At 40.6% G+C, this 21666-nt stretch overlaps 1 protein-coding gene across 1 annotated transcript; it reads right to left on the bottom strand.

The window, feature by feature from the left end:
- Nucleotides 1-9288: 9288 nt before the first annotated feature.
- Nucleotides 9289-20432, bottom strand: LOC118688532 (pancreatic triacylglycerol lipase-like). The gene is given in 13 exon segments (XM_036386188.1): nt 9289-9421; nt 10653-10820; nt 11149-11260; nt 12228-12357; nt 12491-12558; nt 12561-12608; nt 14041-14160; nt 14412-14531; nt 15623-15731; nt 16790-16924; nt 18897-19022; nt 19463-19617; nt 20384-20432. Coding segments are annotated over 13 exon segments (1404 nt in total). The 3' UTR covers nt 9289-9357.
- Between the last annotated feature and the right edge of the window lie 1234 nt (nt 20433-21666).

Genomic DNA, 21666 nt, shown 5'->3' with positions numbered 1-21666 from the left:
CCTTCAAGTTAGAGACTTGAATGTGAGTATTTTAAAAAAAGAAGTTGTTTCCACCACACCCTGTGCAGTTCACAGATGCAAAGATCCTTACAGCAAAAACTGTCTTGTGCCATCCTTATGCCATCTATTGAGTCAGTTAACTGCAAACATTTTTCTGCTGACCAAGAAATTCTGTGTGGTCTTTAGTTAATGTACAATTGATTAGGTACTGGCTATGATTTTAAAGTAGTACCCGTTTTCTAATTTTCAGGGATTGTAATCCAAGGGAAAGGTGTACTAGATGCCATATCCCAGGAGCTCTGGCCTTGTGTCCAGAGCAGAAGTTACTGGATGAGGCCATGGTGTTCATTACCATGCAATGGCAAAAAATGAAGAACTTGGTAGATTGCAGCCACTATGATCCGTATGTCAGTGTCCACAGCTGAGCTGATACAGACATGGAGAAATGAAAAATAAATCTCAGCTTTCTCTGGGAGTATTGTGAGTGCAGCAGAGCCAAGACACCAAAGGAGGATGATGCCAGACGGAATGTAAGGATATGGGAATAAATCACATGGACTCCATTTTCTTCATGGTGGAAAAAAGCTCATTCTTTATTTATGTAACTCCTTTTTGTACAGTTTTACAGACCTCATGTGTGACTCCAATTGGTCAGTAGTTTTCTTGCCAATTACCTTTATTGGTTAGTAAGAAGTTGTTATCCTGTATTGATTGGTCACTCAAACCCCCAGTGTGGACGAGCAGGAAAAGTTGTTTGTGAGAGATAGTTTTAATTTTTCTGTCTAACAATATAAAAACAGTTTATACAGGTGCCAGTTGTTTTTTTACCCAGGAATAGATTGTTATGCTAAGAAAGTGCTCACACCAGGATTGCTTTCACATGGGAACTTGCAGGGTGCTAGCTTCCCTTAGAAGAAATGACAGGCTAACAGAGCAGGCCTGATATTATGATATTATGATATATTATTTTTCTTATAATTTTTCCACTTTACTGCAGCATAAGGAAAGAAAGGAATTGGCTGGAGAGATCTGTGAGCAGGACCTGGATGTGCTGGAACAGAGGCAGTGGAGTGCTCCAGCAGTTACAAACAGGGATGGTTTCAGAGTGGTGAGATGGAGCTGTGGCTGCCAGGGTTTGTTCAACTGCAGCAATCTAAGGAGTGAGAAAGGTGACTCCCTTTCCTAAGGGTAACAAGGAGTATTTCCTTCCCTTTGAGGAGTAATCTCTGCACCTCTAGTGGGAACTTCCTTCTGCCATCAGCTGATAAGAGCAGACACCAGACTGAACACACCCTCTTCCTTTGCAGAGAGCAGCCTCGGTGCTTCTCACACACTTGGTAACACCCACAGGGCTGCAGCTAAAGCTCTGCAGGGAATGCATTGCTCAGAAGGTTTATCCTTCATCTGTGGCAATCACAATGGATCTGTTTTCTCAGCCTGTGTCACCCCACCAATATTTTGCCTGGATGACTATTGACTGTTCAAAATGAGTGGAGTTGAAGGAAACTATCTGTAAGTAGAGCAGAATCCAGCAGAGAAGGTGCTGGTTCTGCATGATGTATGCTGGAATTGTGTCTAAATGTGTTTTTTTCCCACAAGCAACATTCCAGCATCCTTTTCAGATGATTTTCTCCCTATGTTCCTTGTGTTGGCAGAGATCTGGATAGCAGCACTGTCTGCAGGGTGTTGTGAACACACAGCCTTGTCCATGAGAAATTCCTTACACAGTGGGCAGGAGAACTGATTTGTCTACTCAGGAAACAAGGTCAACATTTCAGCCTGATAGAAGTGTAAAGCAGCTGAAGAATCAGGTAACATCACTGAGGATGTTCCAAAACACTTTAAGATTAGTGTTGCAGTTCTTCTGGTTTGTCCTATGGGTGAAACACTTGAGATTGAAGATCAAAAAGTACCACACACTGATTGAGGATGTTACAGGACTGAGGAGATGTACAAACTAGGCTGATCATATCCCACCAAAGGAATTTTAATTTCTCCCCTTCAGAGTCAAGTACCATAGACTAATTCAATAGCATATAATAATTCAATAGCATATAATAATTCAATAATTCAAGTAGGATTTAATAATTTTTTTTTTTCTTTTTTCAGATCCATCAAGTATTTTTGCTGACTGCAACTGCAGCTCTGTCAGAGCATCACAGGAGTTTCATGTTGCTGGAAAGGACTTCAGGTATCAATCATATATCACCTTCTGCTGCAAAACAATATTAGATCTGCTTAAACTACTCCCACCTTTTGTTTAATCTGGTTTTAAAACTTGTGATGTTTAAAACCTCTGACCATTCTGAAATGGTGTTACCTGCTCTGGCAGTTTGTTTGTTTCACTGTCCTCATCTGTCTGAAGTCTTACATAATGTCAGCTTTGACTCTCTGTGGTTGTCCTACCCCTAGAGAACATGGGAAGAATTAATCTCATTCCTGCCCTGACAGCTTTTGACATATCTGAAGACCAGTTTCATGCATGCCCTGAATCTAATTATTTAATTATATCCCAGCTCCTTCAATCGTGTTTTATAGACCTGTGATCTTTTTTATGGCTCTGTTGGGTGCTTTGAGGATTAGGCAGTGCATGCTGGTTTCTGGCAGATAAGCATCTTATTGCTGGGAGGAGATTTGGAAACTGATGCTGAAGTTGTTCTGGGGAACACAGGTGAAGGGCTCATGTTGGGAGCATCCCTGTCCAAAACACCCCTGGTGAAGCAACAGCCAATGACATGGGACTGGGGATTTGAGGCAGTTGTGGTTTTGTCTTTTGCAAACATTGATTAAAGGCCTTCCTGTGTTTAAGCTGAAAGGTATGTGTTTAAACCTTGGGAGCTTGTTGCAGGTGTTGATGTTATATTGGCTGGGTGTGTTTTGGATAAATGGCACTTAGGAGGCAACCACCAGTCATGGTTGTGAAGCAGACTGTGAGTTTTCTACTCAGAGTGCTTTTAGAATTTACATCATTAAAGCATTTTCCTTGAACTCCTATACTGTGGAGATTCTGATAAACTGCTGGTGCTCTGCAGGTCTGAAGTGTGTCCAGCTTTTCAGCTGCAGGAAAAGTGCTGCAGTGAAAAACTTCACAGAGGGTGAGAAACCTCTGACTTCATGGATGACTTGAGGGGGAAGCTTTGGCAGGGTACGTTGAGCTTTTTACTCTGAATTTAAAGTGCAGGAAAATATTCCAAGCACAGAAAATCAGGTTTCACTCTGAGTTAAAGATTAATTTAATCTGGTAGTCAGATTAAAAACCTCTACTTTTGACTAGATGTCAGCACCTCTAGGGGTCTAAATCTCCTCACACACCCCTGTTGTTAAAATCCCTGGCTTTTCTCTGTGCCTGTTATGGGACATCCTGACCTTTGGAAAATTTAGATCTAAATGGAGAGTTTTGGAAGACAGTGCTTTAGACTCAATCATTTAATAGCTGTTTTACTCCAATTGATGGCTGAGGAAGAATCACCTGATCTCCTGGGAGATTCCCAGTGCTCTATCACCTGAAGCTATGCATGGTTTGATGCCAACAGTGAGTGATAAACCTTGTGCATCACTATTTCCTCTCTGCTTAACCGTGGAGAAAGCAGAGGTGCTGTAAACAAGAAAACAGCTCACTGTAGTGCAAACTCTGCACACAGGATTTGTTTCATTTGCTCTATTCTACTCCTCCAAAGCTGAAATTAAACATTTTTTACAGTTTCCCTGCCCAAAATACCTCACAGGAACAAAGAAGATTATAGGACTGATATGAGCAATTTGGTGTGCCCAGAAAACCCCAAAAGATCTGCCCTGTAGATGAGCAGTCCTGGGAGCAGCTGGACCAGTTTTGGGTACTAAAGCAAAGCAAAAGCAACTGGAGAAACTCCTCAACTCAAATTTACCGAACCTTCTGGGGGCTTTTTGTCTGTGAAGTTATATTCATCTTCCCAGAGTACTATTAGCATATTCACCTACATTTAAATAATTAATTTCCTTGTTATACGCCAACTCTTAATTTTTTGTTCTTTCAGAATTATTGAAATCTGTGACAAGAGGTAGTGATATGAGGAAATGCTTGGTTTCTGGTTTGTTAATCAATTCCATAATATCTCATTCTTCACAATTGCTTTATTTAATAGCACCAATTTCTGCTTTCAGGTCTTGACTTCCCTGTTAAGCATTTAAGTTTCAGAATTTTTTTTAATCTTTTAACCTTTATCCCTTTGATTTTTTTTTTCTCAGCCTATAATTTATTATACAGTCTCCTGTCAGAGGAGGAGGTAGACTAGGTGATTTTTACTGTATTGCAAATTATAATTATTATAGTTATTTGCATTAGTAATGGATTCATTCTTATCACTGAAAACAATTCCATTATCTGATCAGACAGTTATCTTCACACTGTCCGTGCTCATATACTTTTATTAGGCACCTCTTTCTCTGTGGGTCAAAAGGAGAATTATTCTTTGGTGCAGTCACTCTGCTCTCCACTTTTAACATTTTTCCCTGGTTAAAAGGAAGTTTTTATTACCTTATGAGGGTCCTGGGCAATACAAATATGCTGCTTTCTGCTGCTGTGTTTCCATCCCTTCAGAGGCAGCAAGGGAGGGCACATGAGCAATGTCCCCTCTGTCACAGCCACCAGGAGAGGATTCCTAATTCAGGTTCTGTGGGAGGGAATGAGAGGCTGATTTTCATGACCCAGCAAGATATTTTGGCTCCTTTTGGAATTAAAGCAAAGGCTTGAGGATCTGACCTTAATGAAGGGGAGAAGGCTCCTCTGCCGAGCCTTCCCTGGGGTTTGGAGGTGGGCGATGGCAGAGGGAGGGTGCAGAGGGGCAGACACATCCTCTCTGACTCCCTGCTGAACTTGTTGTGCCTCTGCAGGGCTATAAAATGGTCAGGTGCACTGATTTCCAAACTGCAAGCAAGGGGGAAGGCTGGAAGGAGATGTGAGGTCAGGCCACAGAATCCCCCAAGGGACCAAGAGCACCTTGGTGAGAGCTGAGGGTGGTGGAGAACCCTTGTGCAATTCCCTCCGGATGACTTTTTTCCCCTCATCAAAAGAGAGGAGGCTGGTGTTTGGGTAAAGAATTAAAGACAGTACAGAAAAGGTTAGTCTGAACCAAGAGTTTAATTTCTTTTTGAGCAGCTCCTGTGGTAGTTTCTGGGCTGTAGGACAGAGTGCTTCGAGTTGGGAGAAGGAAGGGGTGGCTCCTGCTCTTCCATCACCCCAGGCAGGACAAGCTTATCCTGTGTTTTGCATCCCATATAATTAAGGTGATGACTGTATATATTCCTCCTCCATGAAGAACCTCTTCAGAGTGAGAGATGGTGCTGCACTTAGGGCTGCACTCACTTTCCAAAGAGGATAATCAGGACTCCCAGAGAATCCATCCTCTGAAACTGCACACCTCAAGCTTAGGCACCCAAGCTTAGGCACCCAAGCCACCAGTAATGTTCATTGCTGTTATTTTTCATGTGGAATTGACATTTAGGTTATATAAATTGTATGCTAAATTACAGTAGTGTGAATTATTAGCTGAACTAATGCATTACTGTGGAGGTTTAGATCCCTTTTTTCCCCTTCACCTCCCTAATTGGTTAGATGTGAAGTCATTATCTACTTAATGCAATTAAAGGTAATCTCTTTCTTGGGATAAACACACAACAATAATTCCATGGGCCAGAGCACAAAGAGGGACTTGACTGCAACTTTTGTCTTTGGGTCTGACAAAGCAGAGGTCATCAAAGTGATAGCAAGTGCAGTAGCCACCCAGTTGTTCCTGTGTAATTGAACACAACTTTTGGAATAATTTAAAAAGTACTTTGCTTCTTGTTGCTGTTTGTCTGCAAGCACAGTTTGGAAGTGTCACGTAGGGCACTATCGGTATTTTTTGATTTAGAACTGTGGAGCATCACATCAACCCTCTCCTTTCTTCCTCTGCCCTCTGCTGACCTTTTTTGACTTGCCTTTTTCTTGTCTTTAAGTTTTAGAAGAAAAATGGTATCTGAACTTATTGTATAATTTATTTAGCAAAAAATGGTATTTATTTCTAGTGAATATCTCTTTTGTCAAATAAACTGCTCCCAGTTTCTATCAGCAATAAGATGTTAACAAATTTAACCTTGTTTTTCCACACTTTTTTACAGCCACACATGGTATATATTTCTGAAGGATGAGGGTGGGGCAAAAGAGTTTGGGAATTACACTTCAATCAAGGAAAAACAGCCTTCAAGGCACAACATCATAAAATTCCTATTTGCAACCTCTGAGGACACATTGCAGAAGGTATGGAAATAAATACACAGCCATAACACTGTCAGCTGGGGCTAGGTGATGAAAGCTCTAACATGACAAACTAGATTAAAAAAAACCCTCCAGAGATTCGGGAAGGAGAATTCATCAATGCCAAATTAAGATACGCTCAAATATTTCTTGAAAGATAAAACCTCATTATGCTACTGATTTATGGAGCAAAGTAATGACTGTGGACAGCATTGTCTAAAGACAACAATGAACACTGCAGTAATAATTAGAGTCACGTGAAATCTTCGATTTTTATTTTTTTTTGTCTGATTCTAAGGTGATTTGTAATAAAGAGGGAAAATGCATGGCACGCAGCACTCTAAAATGTAATGGAAATATGTGGCCCAAGTTGTTCCCATATTTAAAATATTTAAAATTCTTCTTGCAATGCTGCCCACCAATAAAATAATAGTATTTTCTGGCAGGAATTATAAAACCTTAACTATAGCACAAAGCGTTTTTCACCAAATTACTCACTCTATATCCACAATTACAGCCCATTTTTTTTTCCTTATGCTGATAACAAAAGATGCATTTTAAGATCCTCGCTGTGCTACTCTTCCTTTAATAAATGAAGTGAGCTTTTCAAAAACCGCAAAACGATGCAGATAAAAATCAGAACATTTCTACATTTAAGGATGCAATCAAAGACTTGCCGTGAATGGTGTGATATTAAAGTTTAAAAAAAAATAAAATCAATTTGCTGTGTATTTTTGACCATAGTTTGTCACAAATACCATTCCCAATAGATAAGAATGATTATATGGTTAAGAGCGTAATTTATATATCTCAAGCGTTCTGCTTTTGTCACCACCATCGTTAAGGAATTTGACACGTTTGCAGGAGAACAATATATGTCAACTGAAATATATACCAATTAGCCCTAAATGGGACACTGAAATGAATGATGCATGTGCATGCTATACTTACAAGTAATAACATGTGGTTTAAAGTCGCTCGCGTTTTCAAACAAGAATTCTTTTTATGTTGTCATTTAAAAAATCTAATATTTCAAAAGGTCAGGAATAAATAGCACCATTAGCATTAAAAGCTAGCTAAAGGGAAAGTAATTTGTTGTTCATTTAACATTGCATTTTATGTAATAGCTTTGTAAAGTGTTCGGGAGGGGGGGAGAGATTTTACTCTGCTGAAACAGGATGACGGCAGCTCCAGTTCATTATTAAAAGGAGATTTTTTATTATGCTATTGTCAACTTTAACGTCTTGATTCTGTTAGGTGTTTGTTAAAATTACACGGGCTGCTGAAGTGGCTATGGCAGAGGATAATGCTGAGAATATCATAACTGTCAAAACAATTGTGTAGGCAAGAACCTGCTTATTCCAAGATAATGGAACAAAAGACAAAGGAGAAACTCTTCTGTAGTGTTAGGAAGTTAATAACCCTGTTGAGGTTTCCTCAGCAGGAGGCACTGAGATCAGGACACCAAATCCTAGGAGACACAAACAGGGAATGCAGAAGGAAACAGGGGATGCCAAAGGGATGGGGGATACATAAAAACCCAGCATCAGACACCAGCTCCCCTGTCTGTGGCTATTCATGAACCCAGAACTATTTATCTTCCTGGAGAGGGTTTGTGTGCTCCTCCAAGGACTGGATGAAGTGTGAAAATCTCTGTTCCTGTGGCTGGATCCTCTTCCTCCTGCCCAACTGCAGCTATGGAAAGCCAAGGAAGGCATTGCAGGAGCAACCCAGAGCTGGACTTTTCAGACCCTGATGCAGGACAAAGAACTCAAATCCTTGTATTTATTAGGCCCTGACTCTATTATTCTACCACTATAAGACTGACCACATTTGGGAAAAACTGGAGACAAAATAAATGTCAGTTTTTAAGTGTCCTTCAGGACAGCATAGGCTGTGAGGAAAGCACACAAAGAGAACTCTGCTGTGTGCTTGCTGCTGCCTGAGGAGCTGAACGGGGACAGAAGGAGTGTGACAGGGGGAATACTCCAGGAATTCAGGAAATTCAACCAGCTTGGTGTTGAATATTTCCAGAGATGGGGCACCTAACACCTCTCAGGGCAACCTGGGTCAGTTTTAACACTCCTGTAATACAGAACTCCTTCCATACATCTAATGTAAGTCAAATAGTACCTTTTAATCAGGGCAAGAAGCAGAAGTGCAATTTAGGTTTTTAAGCATAAAAGCAAGCCTGCATGTCTCTGGCTAAAACTGAAATTGCTGGAGGATATTCTTTCTCTTCAGTTGTGTTAAAGCAAGGAGCACTTTGGCTTTTACATAAAGAACTTACTTCAGCCCAGAGCATGCCCATAGGTTGATAATCTTCAGTGCTGATGTTTCTTTGTCTATTATTCACATCCCCTATCTCCTTCCCATCACCCTGTGAGGGCTGGCAGAATGCACTCAATTAAACAAACAAACAAACAACAACCAAAAACCCTGAAACCTGCTTCTTTTTTTTTTTTCTTTTTTCTAGACTAGAAAAGTAGTGCTGCAACACAAAATAAATTGGTTTCCACCTCCACCATGACACAGAATCTAAAGCCTTGCTGGGGGGTTGATGTCCTCCAGGACAGGGTGTTCTGGGTGAGGAAAGCTTGCCCAGAGAGACCCAGGAGAGGTCAGGAGAAACTGGGAGAAGGTCCCCAGGAGCAGCAGATGTGAGGAGCAGCAGATCCCCAGCAGTTCTGTGAGGTTTTATCAGTGAGGATGAGATTCCTCTGGCAGCAGAGGAGACACAGCCCCCTTGTCCAGCAGAATGCTGAGGGACACGAGGCAGGATTACATGGGGACAGAAATGAATTTGTTTCTGTTACCTGCCCCCTTTCCTCTTGCTTGAATTTTTTTTTTTTTTGAAACAGGCTGAAAGCAGGGGAATTCTCCAACAGGTCTTGGCACATTCACTCCTAAAGCCACTCTAAAAATTCTGTCTGTAGAGAGGTATCCACAGACTTAACCTCTGCCTCCCAAAGCAGCAGAACCCCACCCCAAACAACACACACCATCAGTATCACAGCTGCAAATCCCAGTGTTTTCTGCATGAGTAGCTTTTATTGGTAGCAGGATTTGGGGATCTGAACATGCTGTTAGCAAGCAGTCAGAGTCTGCAGGACATCCTCCCTCACGGTCTCAGAGCCACAGAAACGGTACCTGAGGATAAAGGAAATGAGAGCACCTTGAGCTGTCAGCAGCTGCTGAAATTGTACAGGTGGATTTACACTGATGGTAACACAACCTGATCTGTCATTTCAGACAAATGGACAAACCTTGAGCTTCTAAATTTGAACTATAACTGCTGGGGAATGCATTGATAGACTCTATTCATTCTGCTTCATTCCCCACCTTACTTTAATGTTACAGTTTTGGGGTCTTTCCCCAAATTTTGTGCTACCATCTCCATAGAGATGATCACAACTATTTGTGCAAAGGCCGTAAGTCAGTAGAAGGGTGAGTTCCTATCTACAGGGTTACACTTTGTCAGCAAGGTGCTTTGGTGACTGGAAATTACAACCAGACTCAATACCTCTGCTTAAGGTGAGTTCAAGTGCTGCTTGGCTGTAATAATTTCGCTTGGCTGTAATAATTTCACTTTGCTTGAAACTGTTTCCACCTCTCATGTTGTCTTTTAAGTGATGGAATTTTAACTGCTCATTTGAATATAGAATAAATAAAATTTAAACTGTACCTCCTGTTCTAGATGCCAACTCATGATGTGGATAAAGTAAAATAACTGATCAAGAAAATAAGGAAATTCATGTTTAAAGTCCAGGAAAATTAGTAAAACTGGATCAGTAAAGCATGCTTCTATAATCTGAAAATCCAAGCTGTGCTTTACAAAGTGTAGAGAAATCAATTTTAGCCTTTTTCCCTCAGCTTTATAGGTAGCTTTTCAGTGCAGGCTCCAAGTGTTAGTCTTCCTCATTGGAAAGGTGGATTTATTATCACCATCCTCTCTAGTCAGTCATGACCTTAGGGGTCATCAATACCAACAGAATACTTGGCTGGTTCCAGCTGACAGTGAATCAGACCCACAAATAATCTGTTTTTGTGGAGAGAAGGAGTTTTGCAAGAATGATGCTGACAATCCAAGTCAGCATTAATTTTTCTCACCCAAAGGGTTATACAAAAAGTTTGCTCTTCTAAAGCCTGGAGAGATTTTCAGTTTTTCTTTGAGGTTATTTAAGGCAAAGGGTTGAAGTAGCAGTGAATAGAACTATGGATGACAGTGTCTTGAAAGGAAGGAAAGAAAAGGTTTCCTTGAGAATCTTTTCCTTTTAATGCCTTAAATAACTTTTCTTGTGGAAAGGCTTCCACTCCACTTATAATTTTGTCACCTACCTTCTCCAGTAACTTTCAAGATTTTCACAATGGATGTACTTACTCTCTTCTATTTTGCCCAACTTCTACTGTGATAGTTGCAGCTCCCAGTTTAGGAAGAGTTGGGTTTATCCAGTTGTTGTTCCAAAGGAATTTGACCTTGGTAACTTCTCCTACATTAACTTCTGCATCAATGTAGGCTGTGTAAGTGTTGTCTGGTTTGAGGGTACCCCTGTGAAAAACAGCATTTTATGGATGTGAGGCATGGCAACATTTACAGTTAATTACCAGTCTTGTCAAAGGCTCTGCTGTGGTGGCAAGAGGGTAGAAATCAGCAGAGAGACAATACTTATCCCATTATATGACAGCAATATTATAGCCAGATTTCTGATGTAATTCACCCCAAATCACTTTTTCAGAGGCAGCAAAGGCAGGTGGGCCTGAAATGCTGCCTTTTTGTTTCTCTCTTCACAAGATCAATTAAAACAGAATTATTAATTACAAATACAAATTAAGGGTTCTAGAAGAAAAGTTTCTTTTCTATTGAATTTTTAACTTACTCGGTGATCTGGTGCTGCTTTGTGTTCCCATCAGTGCCATAGAGGGCAACATTTACATATCCTTTTACTTTGCTCTTTCCAGAGAGGGTCACAGAAACTTTGTACCTCCAAACTACACAGAAGAAATAGAATTACTTAGACTGTACCCAGGGAGAAACAGTCCCTAAAATATCAAATTCTAGGTTTTTTGGTTTTTTTTTGCTTGTGTGTCTGTACAGTATAGTTGAAAACAGAAAATACAAAACACCAGTGAGTCAAATCTGTTATGTCCTAATGAGATCAACATGAGAAACAGAAGATATTTGCGTTACTTTCTGGGAGATAAAAAAAAGAGAAAACTAGTCCATATTGTAGTAAATACTATACAGATCTCAGCATTTTGACCATTAAGGTTTTCATACAGAGTGAAGCTGGAAATAAAGGGGTGTTAGGGATAAATACCGATACAGAATCTAAGCAGCATGAAAGAATGCTGAAGCTCCAGGAAAATAATTTTTGTTGGTGGGAACTTCCTTTTAGAGTGCTGTTGCCCAAAGGAGCTCAAGGAGGCTCTGATTTGTGCTTCCAAGAGCAAACTAAGCAGTGTGTTGTGAGTGCTGGCATTTAGGATAACTGAGGTTGTACAGGAGCTCATCTTGTCCATCCAACAACTGTGATCAGCTTGTTCTTGGCCTTTGTCAAATGGAGTTTTTGGTATCTCCAATGATGGAGATTTCCCAGCTTCCCTGGACCCCTCTTCCTGCATTTAACCACTTCCATTGTGATATAACTTTAATATTATTTAATAAGAAATTTCCTTTCTGCAACTTCTGTGCATTGTCTCTCCTCCCTTTTCCTTGAACCTTGCAGGTCTCCAAACATCTCAGTAACCTCCACTAGACTCCAGAGTTTGTCAGCAACTTTCTTGTCCTGTAGGGCCCCAAACTGGCATTAGTGATGGGGCAAAAGAAGAAAAAGCATGAAGAACAGAAGAGACTTGGCACTGTGATGAGATCTGTTCATCTGCTAAAGTTAACTGTCAAACAGGAAAATAAAATTTTTATGAGGAGTAGATAGCAATGGAAGCATTCAAAACTCACGAGGAAAATCCTTGGCCTCTCTAGTATTCAGGTAAAGTTTAGTGAACTCAGTTTTAACCTTGTCCTTGAATCTGTCTGCATAGTGACCCATAGTTGGGCATCCGTCTTCTGGGCATGGGAAACAGGTTCCCTAGTGAAAATAAATATATCTATTACAAACATTATCCAGCCAGACAAGAAAAAGAAAAAAAAAAATAGTCAAAGGATTTATTTTTAATAATGCTTTCAGCAGGGTCCATCCCGAAGCTCTGAGAAATACTTACGTCTTTAAAAAGATTATATGAAGGACAAGGATAGCCTAAAAATCCGTCGGGGTAGATGATACTGTCGAGTAGTACTTGTAACTCCTCAGGTGATTGCAAGCTATGAAGTCCCGAGTTCCTGTGAAAAGATGCCCCTAGGTTGGTTCTCCTTTTCTCTTCCCACTCAAGGAAAGAAACCCATGTCACTGGGACACCTCGTTCCTCCTCAAAAGCCTCATCTCAGTTCTTGGAGCATCAAACGTGAGGGTGGAACCTTTCTTGCTTCTCATGCGCTCACCTCAAGGAATGATTCCCTAAGGAATGTTACTGGCTCAACAGGTATAAAATGCAAACTTGAAATGCTTTGTGGAACCGACTGTGCAGCTCAGCCCAGCCCCTGCCCCTCAAAAAACACTTATTCAAGCAATCTGACCGAGTTTAACAATAGAAACCAGAGCTGCCTGCAGCGGGTCTTTTGTAGGCAACGGTTTCATTACCATAACAAAAGAAAACCAAATGAAAAGTATTTAACAGTGAACTTCCTAGGGCAGTGCTGATTTGCTCCAGCTGAGGGCTTCAAAACAAAATTATTATTATTTGGGAGGTACTTAAGAAAGGGAGACTCTTAAAATTAAAATAATGAATATATTATTTTCCTTTGTGTTGCCTGTATTTTCCTGACTTCAGGTTAAAAAGAAGACCATATACTACGCAGTTATTTCTTTGTGCTTTAATTCCCCATTATGATAACAAGTTTACTCTATAAAAAAAAGGGGGGGGGGGGCGAGAATGAAAAAGTAATGCCTCCAGCTGCATTGAATAAAACCTGGAGTAAAAGGCTAGCGATCACAAATCAGATAATGGATTCCCAGAGTTTCAGTTGTTTGCAGTAGTGTAAGAAAGAGCTCAGATAATGTACTGAAAAATCTCCACAGCAGAAACCTTCGAGGTTGTTAATTTATTTTTTTAATCTTATGTGCAATTTAATTTTAGAAATATACATAGGAACCCTCTGATACTTAGATATTTCGTTAGAACCACGTTAAACAACAAAGAACAGAGTATTTGAGCAACTATGTGCCCATCTTTTTTTAGCTGCCTAAAAATAGGCACAGTGAGATCACTTCATTGCAACTCTGATTGTAATCTGTAACTTAACAAGGAATCGAATTAATTGCTCTATCTCCGAAGAATTTCAGCCGGAGACACTCTCCCAGGAGTAGCTGTGAACATCTTTGCCCAATTCCACCAGTGCTGCTGCTGGGACAGCTGACACAAAATGCAATGTGTTCTTAAAAGACCCTGCAAAATGTCTGGCACAGCTCCAGCAACTTTAGTTTCTGATATTAGATCCTTTAGAGGAAACACATTTTCCAGAGGCAAACCCTTTGTCTTGTTTATTTTTTAATAAGCTCTGGAAAAGTGGCGTGTTTTGAGCATTTTAACAGCTTGGCTGCAGTCTGCAGCTGGTGGATACACCAAAAGCTAATGTAAAACACCTGAATTCAGGCAAGATAAGTGGCTACACTTCGAGGGGTTCCCCTGAATTTGTAATGCAAACAACACCTTACCTTCCCAGATGCCATCGAGATCTACAATCTGTGAAATAGGGTTCTTGTCACAGCCGGGCATCTCCTCTCCTCCGTTTGGATAAAAGTCAAGATGTCCTATAGCTGGCCGCATGCCAAAACCTGCAGCATTTGAAACAGGGGTAAGCACGTTTTAACTTAATGTTGTCTTATACCTGTGGCTGCTGGCTTCATGTTTACCTGTGCATGGTGTTTTAGGCCAGGAGCTGTTAGTGACTGAAGTGGGGAATTTGTTCTGTTCTGCCCCAGCACAAAAGCCTCAGTGAACAATCAGGACACTGAAGTGCCACGGGGCATAAATAATTCAGTGCAGTAAATAATAAATTATCAGTAGAGTAGAGTTGCATACTCACCTAAGTTGGGGATTGTGGGAGCTGAGTCTGTATGGATAACATCAACAAATTCTGCATCAGATTTATCCAGTCTGACTTCAATTGGAGTGCCTTGAAAATAAGGTTGTGCAGGGTCCAGTCCTGAGACAAAAAGAGTAGTATTAAGTATAAATAAAGAAATGTAGGTGAGAATCATTTTATATATTGATGGTATGTAATGAGTGTCACAAATATAGTTGCATATGGTTCTTATATCTAAGTAATATAGGCATTAGTAAAATGAGGATGTTTGCTCTCAACTTCCAAGTGGCTTTTCTCCCAGGAAGTCACCTGTGGAAAGCCTATTAAATTTCACTGCTTTACGTACTTACAACAATACTGAATGACAACACTTGGAATTAACTTTTTTTTTCTTTTAATTGAACTTCTCTTTAATAACACTGCTCAAACTGAGGTTACTGTGTATGCATCCCAAGGAGCTGATCCACCTGGGTGGTTTCTAGAGTCCCTTGCTTGAGAGTACTCAGAGGAATTTGTGCTGATAGCACCCCCTGCTTGGAGGTGTTGAAATGTTGAAACCTGCCTGCCTACATTGGGCTCCAGTCAGATTTTGGGAAAAACATCTAGTTTTGAAGCAATGAGCTTTGCTTTTGAACTTAGCAGAAAATGGAATCAATTAGCTTCCCAAATTGCTGTAGCAATTTCAGGTGCTTGTAAAGCCTTGCAAATTGCACAGCTTTAGCTGCCTTATACTTGCATCTCTTCTTGTCCCTAGGCAGCTTATTTTGGGTTTGCTTTTAAACTGAACTTTGTAGACTATTAGTCCAAGTTTCACCAAGCCTGAAATCCCCGAGGAAAAACAATTGAAAAGGGTTTTGTTAATAATGTTCAAAATTGTCTTTTATCCATGAAAGGCCACTCTGCTTAATGCACATTGCCCTTGGCATTGTCTACATGATGAATAAGGAGACCAAACCCACAGCTTTAACCTCTGGAAGTACTGAATTAAAAAAAAAAAAAAAATTCCTTTTCTGTAACATATGCAAAGAAAATAATTGTCACACTCTTTTGCCCGCTTAGCACAGCCCTGCTCCTTGGGGTACGGCGTGAAAGGAGCATAATATTCCAATTGCCCCTGACTGTGCTGCAGCCCAGAGATGGGATGATTCAGAGTGGGTAGCAGGGTTTTGTGAGGTGTCTCTGGTGGGAGGAAGGTGGCTGCAGGCACTGACCTGTAATTCTGCCGATGCCTGGCTGCCTCCGGCCGGCCTCGCCAGCAGCGTGCGCTCCCAGGCTGTGACCGATGATGTGAACATCAGCTGGGGAGTACCCGTATTCCTCCTGACAAAACAGCAAAACACACACGTTGCCATGCCCCTTTGCATCAGCAAACAGCAACAGGGGAGATTTGAAAAGGGCTGGGAAACTACTTTAATTTTCCTGCTGGCTCAGAATCTCCTCTAGGATTTCAGTGTCTCTTTGCCAGTTACTTCTATTCAGCACAGAGATTTTTCCAAACCACCTTATTCAGCTGCTGCCCTGGTTTGGAGACTGTTATAACTCCAGACAGCTCTGTCAAGAGTCCTGAGGGGCTCTGTATCCTTCCAGAGGGCCCAGTAAGTTTCACAGAATGATTGTCTGAAGAAGAATAGGCCAGCCAGGAACATTTAGTTACTCCTGGCTGGAGTTACACTTTTGGTTATACGCAAACCTGGAGGAGACCATGAGATGAGAAATCCCTTTAGCCTTTTTGGACAGGAATTCAGTAGCTGCAATGCAGATGTAGAGAATGAGAGGTGGGTCAGAGCACTGCTCGACCCAGCACACTCTCTGGTTTTAGTTATAGTTCTTTTATGGGAAATGTGTGTTGAAAGCAGTTAGATTAAGGGAAGGTTTTAGACCAAGCTTCACTTGCCATGTGAAGCAGGCTGCAAAAGGAGCCATCCCCTGTGGGTTTGGGCACTGTCCACTGCAGCTTTTCCTGGGGCAGCTGGTGGGTCCTGCTTGTCCCCAGCCAGTGCTGCCAGCTGGTTTTCTGGTGTTCTTGAGAGCTCATCGGTTGTCTCCATGAAAAAGAAGTTTGCCAATACATTATTTCTGCGTATTTAGTTTTACACTGTGTTTGTTAACATCTACAGAATAACTCTTTGGCTGTACTATGAGAATTTCCTTTAGAATTTCCTCTCCTTAAGTTGGCAGGCCTTGTTGCTATCACATAATACTCTTCTTTTTAAAAATATTGTGCTGTTTGTTTTTTGTGCTGTTTGTTTTCAGCACATCTGACTGTGGAGTAAAGGACAATATTTTCTGCTGGTTACATCCATATTTGTGGAAGTTCCAGAGCTGTATTTCTTTCAAATCAGTACTAAAGTACAGCTTTAGGAACAGCAGACTCTTACCTTGAGGACATCCACAAAATAAGCGATTTCAGCGCCCACGATGCGGACGTTGTTGGCTGCCTGGGTGTACTGACACATTGCACCTCTCTGCCAGTTCACACAGATGCAGTTCACGTCTTCCACAGTAAGCATCCTCTGTTTTGTAAAACAAAAGTAAAAACCGTGGTAAATACAGTATGGGATCAGTTCATGTTGGTCATTGTGGCTCAGCTACTAAATCTTGTGTGAACTTGTGTGAGAATGATTTGAAAACCAAAGCTGTAGCATGGATGTGTGCTCAGAGGGGTTTGTGTGATCACACAATGCTGGAAGAGGGTGATATGTAATGTAGTAATAATTTCAAATACCCAGAGCAGTATTTTTTACAGAAAGGAGAACAATATCAATAATGAAACGTTCAATTTTTATTTTCAAACAAACTTGATATGTAACACTAAATAAGAGCTCTACTTATGCACCCATTCACTTCAGTGATTTAAAAGTACTACTTTAACTCAAATTCAATTGGAATATTTTTGATAGTTAAAGTCAATAGTGGTTTTCTGACGCAGATTTGTAAGAAAGAGAATATGTTTTTATAAGATGGTGCATAAACTGTTGGTGCTCATTTAGGATTTATGGCTTTATTCGGAAATATGTATATGCAGGCAGAGACTTTGCCACAGAATCAGAAGCTTTACTGTTCTCCATTGAGCTGGATTGTTTGGCTAAAAGTATTTTGTTTTAGCAGCTTCAGTACATGACAACAGCTGACAAAGGACTAAAAAGGCAATAAAAGTGTCTGTGACCATACTAGAAGTGGTAAAATCAATCTGCAGATAGGAAAGCAAGTAATAGATACACATAGGAGGATTGATGTATTCACAATCCCCTTTGCTCTGCTCTTTATTGAAAAGATTCACTGAGACCAATTTGTTTCTAAATATAAACTAGAGTATTGTGATAAAACACAGGCTGCCATAATAGATGAAGAATTCAAGGATTTATCTCCTGCCTCTACATCCTGGAAAATTGATCAAATGGATTTAAGGGACAAGCTGAAAAAAAATATTGTGAGATATCTCATTGATTGTGAAGTTCCAGGAAAAAAACCTCTATTTTAAAATGCAAAATGTAAGACAGAAAATTATAAAAGCATCATTCTGCTTCTGATACTTGAAACAAATTATTAACTGACAAATCCAACAATTATCCATCATTTTTCTTTTCATCTAGCATCAAAAAGAAGCAGGCAATGGGGATGCAATAAATGTGAAATACCTTGATTTTAGTTTCACGTTGTTCCTCATAGTGTTCTCATAAGTAAAATAGGAACACATTATTTTTAAAAATTGTATTTCTGTTAATGGTTAAAAAAACTTATCCTCAAAGTGCCATCAACTGGTATTTTGCTCTGTGCTGCATGTCTAGGGGCTTTGATTACCTCCAGCAGCAATTAAATCATGTTTGGAGGACTTGAGAAAGCCACAAGCTGGAATTGCACTTTGCATACGCACAGAGTTAGGAAATAATTTGTGGAATTAGCACAAAAATCAATAAAGCAGAGTGCTTTACTACATCCAGTGCTCATAGCAAGTCCTAGATTGAAAGCTTTGTTTGAAATGCTCCCCTTGAGGTCCCCTTTGGATGTACATTTTTATGTCTTTGTTGCTTTTGGCAATGGCCAGCTCAGGTGCTCAGCCTCCTGCACTCATGTGGCAGCCCAAACCTTCCTGATAGCCCTTCCACATCTAGAAACCTTCTCTTGGCTGGAGAAATAGGATGCAGGACCTGTGAGTCTGCAGTCATTTCTGGAATCATCCCGATCCCAGCCAGTATCTTACCCCACGGCTCATGTTCTTTTTGCCAAGAAAAAGGGCACCTACTGAGTCAAATCTTTTGTCACTCACTTCACTAAAGAGAAAAGCTGAATGCATTTTACCTCATTATTTCCTCAAGGTGCAAAGCTACCTATTCAATTTGGTAACAATCTGAAAATGTGAACTAATTTTTGCTTTCTTATCACTACAAATACCATGAGAAAAATTGGTTAGAAATAGAGAAAACAGACAACAAACATATGAATGTGTTTATAAATGCAAACTAAGGGTGTCCCTGTGGTACCTACCTTGCACATGTCTGACAACCAGTTTTCTTCTCCATTGTCTACAAATCCATGTACAATAAATCTGGTCTTCCTGCTTGCATTAAAATTTGAGGCCTTGATTGTTGACTTATCAACAGCAGACAGCTCCTACATTAATGTAAATAAAAAAATAAATTAGCATAGCTAAGAACTTAACAAACCTTTAAATCTGCTTTCTGTAAATAAGTTTTCAAAACTGCAAAGACCTGAACTGTGCTTATCTGTGCAGGTGTTTAAAAGTTTTGCAATGTCGAACTCATCTGCAAGAATTCACATGAAGGTTCATGTGAATTCAAACCAAGCTTTGACACCCATCTTAGAGCAAACAAGACTTCAGTGTGCTTTCATTTTATTTGTGGAAAAAAAATTGCCCCATAATGCTCAGTTTCCCAGTAGTTCTCAGTGGGCACCCTGCCAAGGAGCTGGAAGAGGTGGTCTTTGGAATATAGTGGCAGTTCGGCCATTTTTAAGGAACACAGCTGGAGTCTGTGTTTTAATTATGAGTTTTGCATGGGATGTACCAATGTTCAAACTAAAACAGTTCTTACTTGAAAGTCATCCATGTTCTCTCTGGTGTACAGGAGGAAGCGAGTGTCTACACTCTCTGGTTTCCAGGGTAATTTGTAGACTGGCCTTTCCACAGTCCCAGACCATGGTGCATCATCTGTGAAGCACCCAAGCCTTTCATAGCAAACTTCTTTGCCTGTAGCATGAAGACAAAAAAATAAAAAGAAGTGTGAATGGGCAGAGGCAGAGAAATGGAGCAGTCAGAACTCGTAGCATGGCTTGGGGGGTCTTTTTTTAATTCTAGAAAATCCCACAGTTTATAGAAAGCCAACACCAGCAGTTGCCCTTTCCTAGATCTTGAGGAGTTGCAGTTTATCCCAAGGAGAGAAGCCACCTTATTGCTCATCAAAAAAGTCTTCAGAGGATTCTTTTGTGGCATCCTTGGGTACCCTCCCCCAGCTGTTGCTTTGCCCAAGGCAGAGACAGCTGATGAGTTTCTCCTAATGCCAAGCCAAAACATTGCAGATAATCAGCAATAAATTGAGACTGTGCTGAACAGCTGACTGCACATGGGAAATCTTATAGCACACAAGCCAGTGTCTTCTGCTGAATACAAAGCTATGTCCTCATTAGATTGCCTCCCCCCTTGCCCTGGCTTTTTTTCCCCATTTCCATCATTAATAAGAGTAGAAGAAAGAATTCCCTATGTTTAGTAGAGCAGTAGCTTTGTTCTGAGACAGGAAACATCAGCTTTTCTTGCTCACTCTTAGGGCAGAATTCCCAGAATGGAGAAGAAAGACGACACTCACACCCTCATCCCATCATTCCTGTATGGAAAAGTGAACCACATTTACCTCAATAAATAAGTTTTCAGCCACCAGGGTGTAGAATAACACCTAGAAAATAGGTGGAAAATACAGCAGAATAGAAAGGCATTACAAACACTAACCCCGTATGCTTACCTTCTGCTGCGCTGAGCAGAAACAGAGCAAGAATCCAAATTCCAAGCATCTGGAACAGTAGAAAAAGAAGCAGCTAGGATTTGCTAACCCACTCGTTTAGCAAGAACACTCAGCCCCCTGGTGCTGAATTTTCTCAAGGTGAGCAGAGTGCCTGCTGTATCCCTGACTACTGTGTGCCAGACACACTCTGTGTGAGTCAGCTTTGTGTTTGCTTGCTCCATGAGATATTGGGGGCCATAAATATACAGAAGCATAACTTAAATCCAGGTTGATTTTTTTCCTTCTAATCAGCTGTACAGGAGCTTCTTTAGAATTAGCCTGAGGATTAGAGAACATGAGCTGCCATTCCTCTCCACACTCCTGTGCTGTGAGAAGCCACAAATCTGATGAGGTAGAAGGAAAAAACCCCAAACCTGAACTACTTACGATGGAATCTTGGAGCTCCTGGCACTAACGTGTGAACATTGCATGTGCTTTTATAGTCTGCTTTATCCTTGGAAAGGTTCCTAGAAAGATAGGAATATTTGTTTCAGATGATAGTTTATAGATAAACTGGCAAACAACTTTAACAATTGGTTTCTCTGATAGCTCCAATATCATGGACATAGATGTCTGGAATCAGTGAGCTGGATCCCACAATATGTTTGGAGGTCCAGAGGCTGGTAATTCCCAGGCAGCAACTCATCAGGAGAGGCCCATGAAAGAGAATTATATGGATCTGTGTGTCTTGTCTTGGCTGGGAAGGCTTTTATTTTTGGTGTTGTATAGTTGGGGTGAAGGAGATCTACTGGGGGAGTTAGTAGGGAACCACATCATTTTTAGGCTCCAGTCCTCTCCCTGTATCAAGTGACTTCAGATGTCAAATGCTCCTGTGTTTTCTGGGTCTTTTGAGGAGGGCTTATCCCTTTTGGAAAACTCTTAGTGGGCTTGGTATATTCTTTTTATGGTGAAAGAATCTGACCTTCTCCAGGCATCACTTTAATTTCCTTGCTCAATTAAGTAGATGTAGGACAGTTGTGTAACCACTGGGATCCTTTCTGTACTACCCATGAAACACAAGCTTTGAGAAAAGTTCTGAGAGATTAACTGAGATTAACAGTTGTGTAACCACTGGGATCCTTTCTATACTACCCATGAAACCCAAGCTTTGAGAAAAGTTCTGAGAGATTAACTGAGAATAACAGTTGTGTAACCACTGGGATCCTTTCTATACTACCCATGTAACACAAAGTTTGAGAGAAGTTCAGAGTGGTGAACTGAGAGCAAACACACTGGAAATATAT

The sequence above is a fragment of the Molothrus ater genome, chromosome 8, assembly GCF_012460135.2.
Source record: "Molothrus ater isolate BHLD 08-10-18 breed brown headed cowbird chromosome 8, BPBGC_Mater_1.1, whole genome shotgun sequence".
In the NCBI taxonomy this organism is placed as follows: domain Eukaryota; kingdom Metazoa; phylum Chordata; class Aves; order Passeriformes; family Icteridae; genus Molothrus; species Molothrus ater.
The sequence above is the reverse complement of the archived record's forward strand: the minus strand, read 5'-3'. Positions and strand labels throughout refer to the sequence as shown.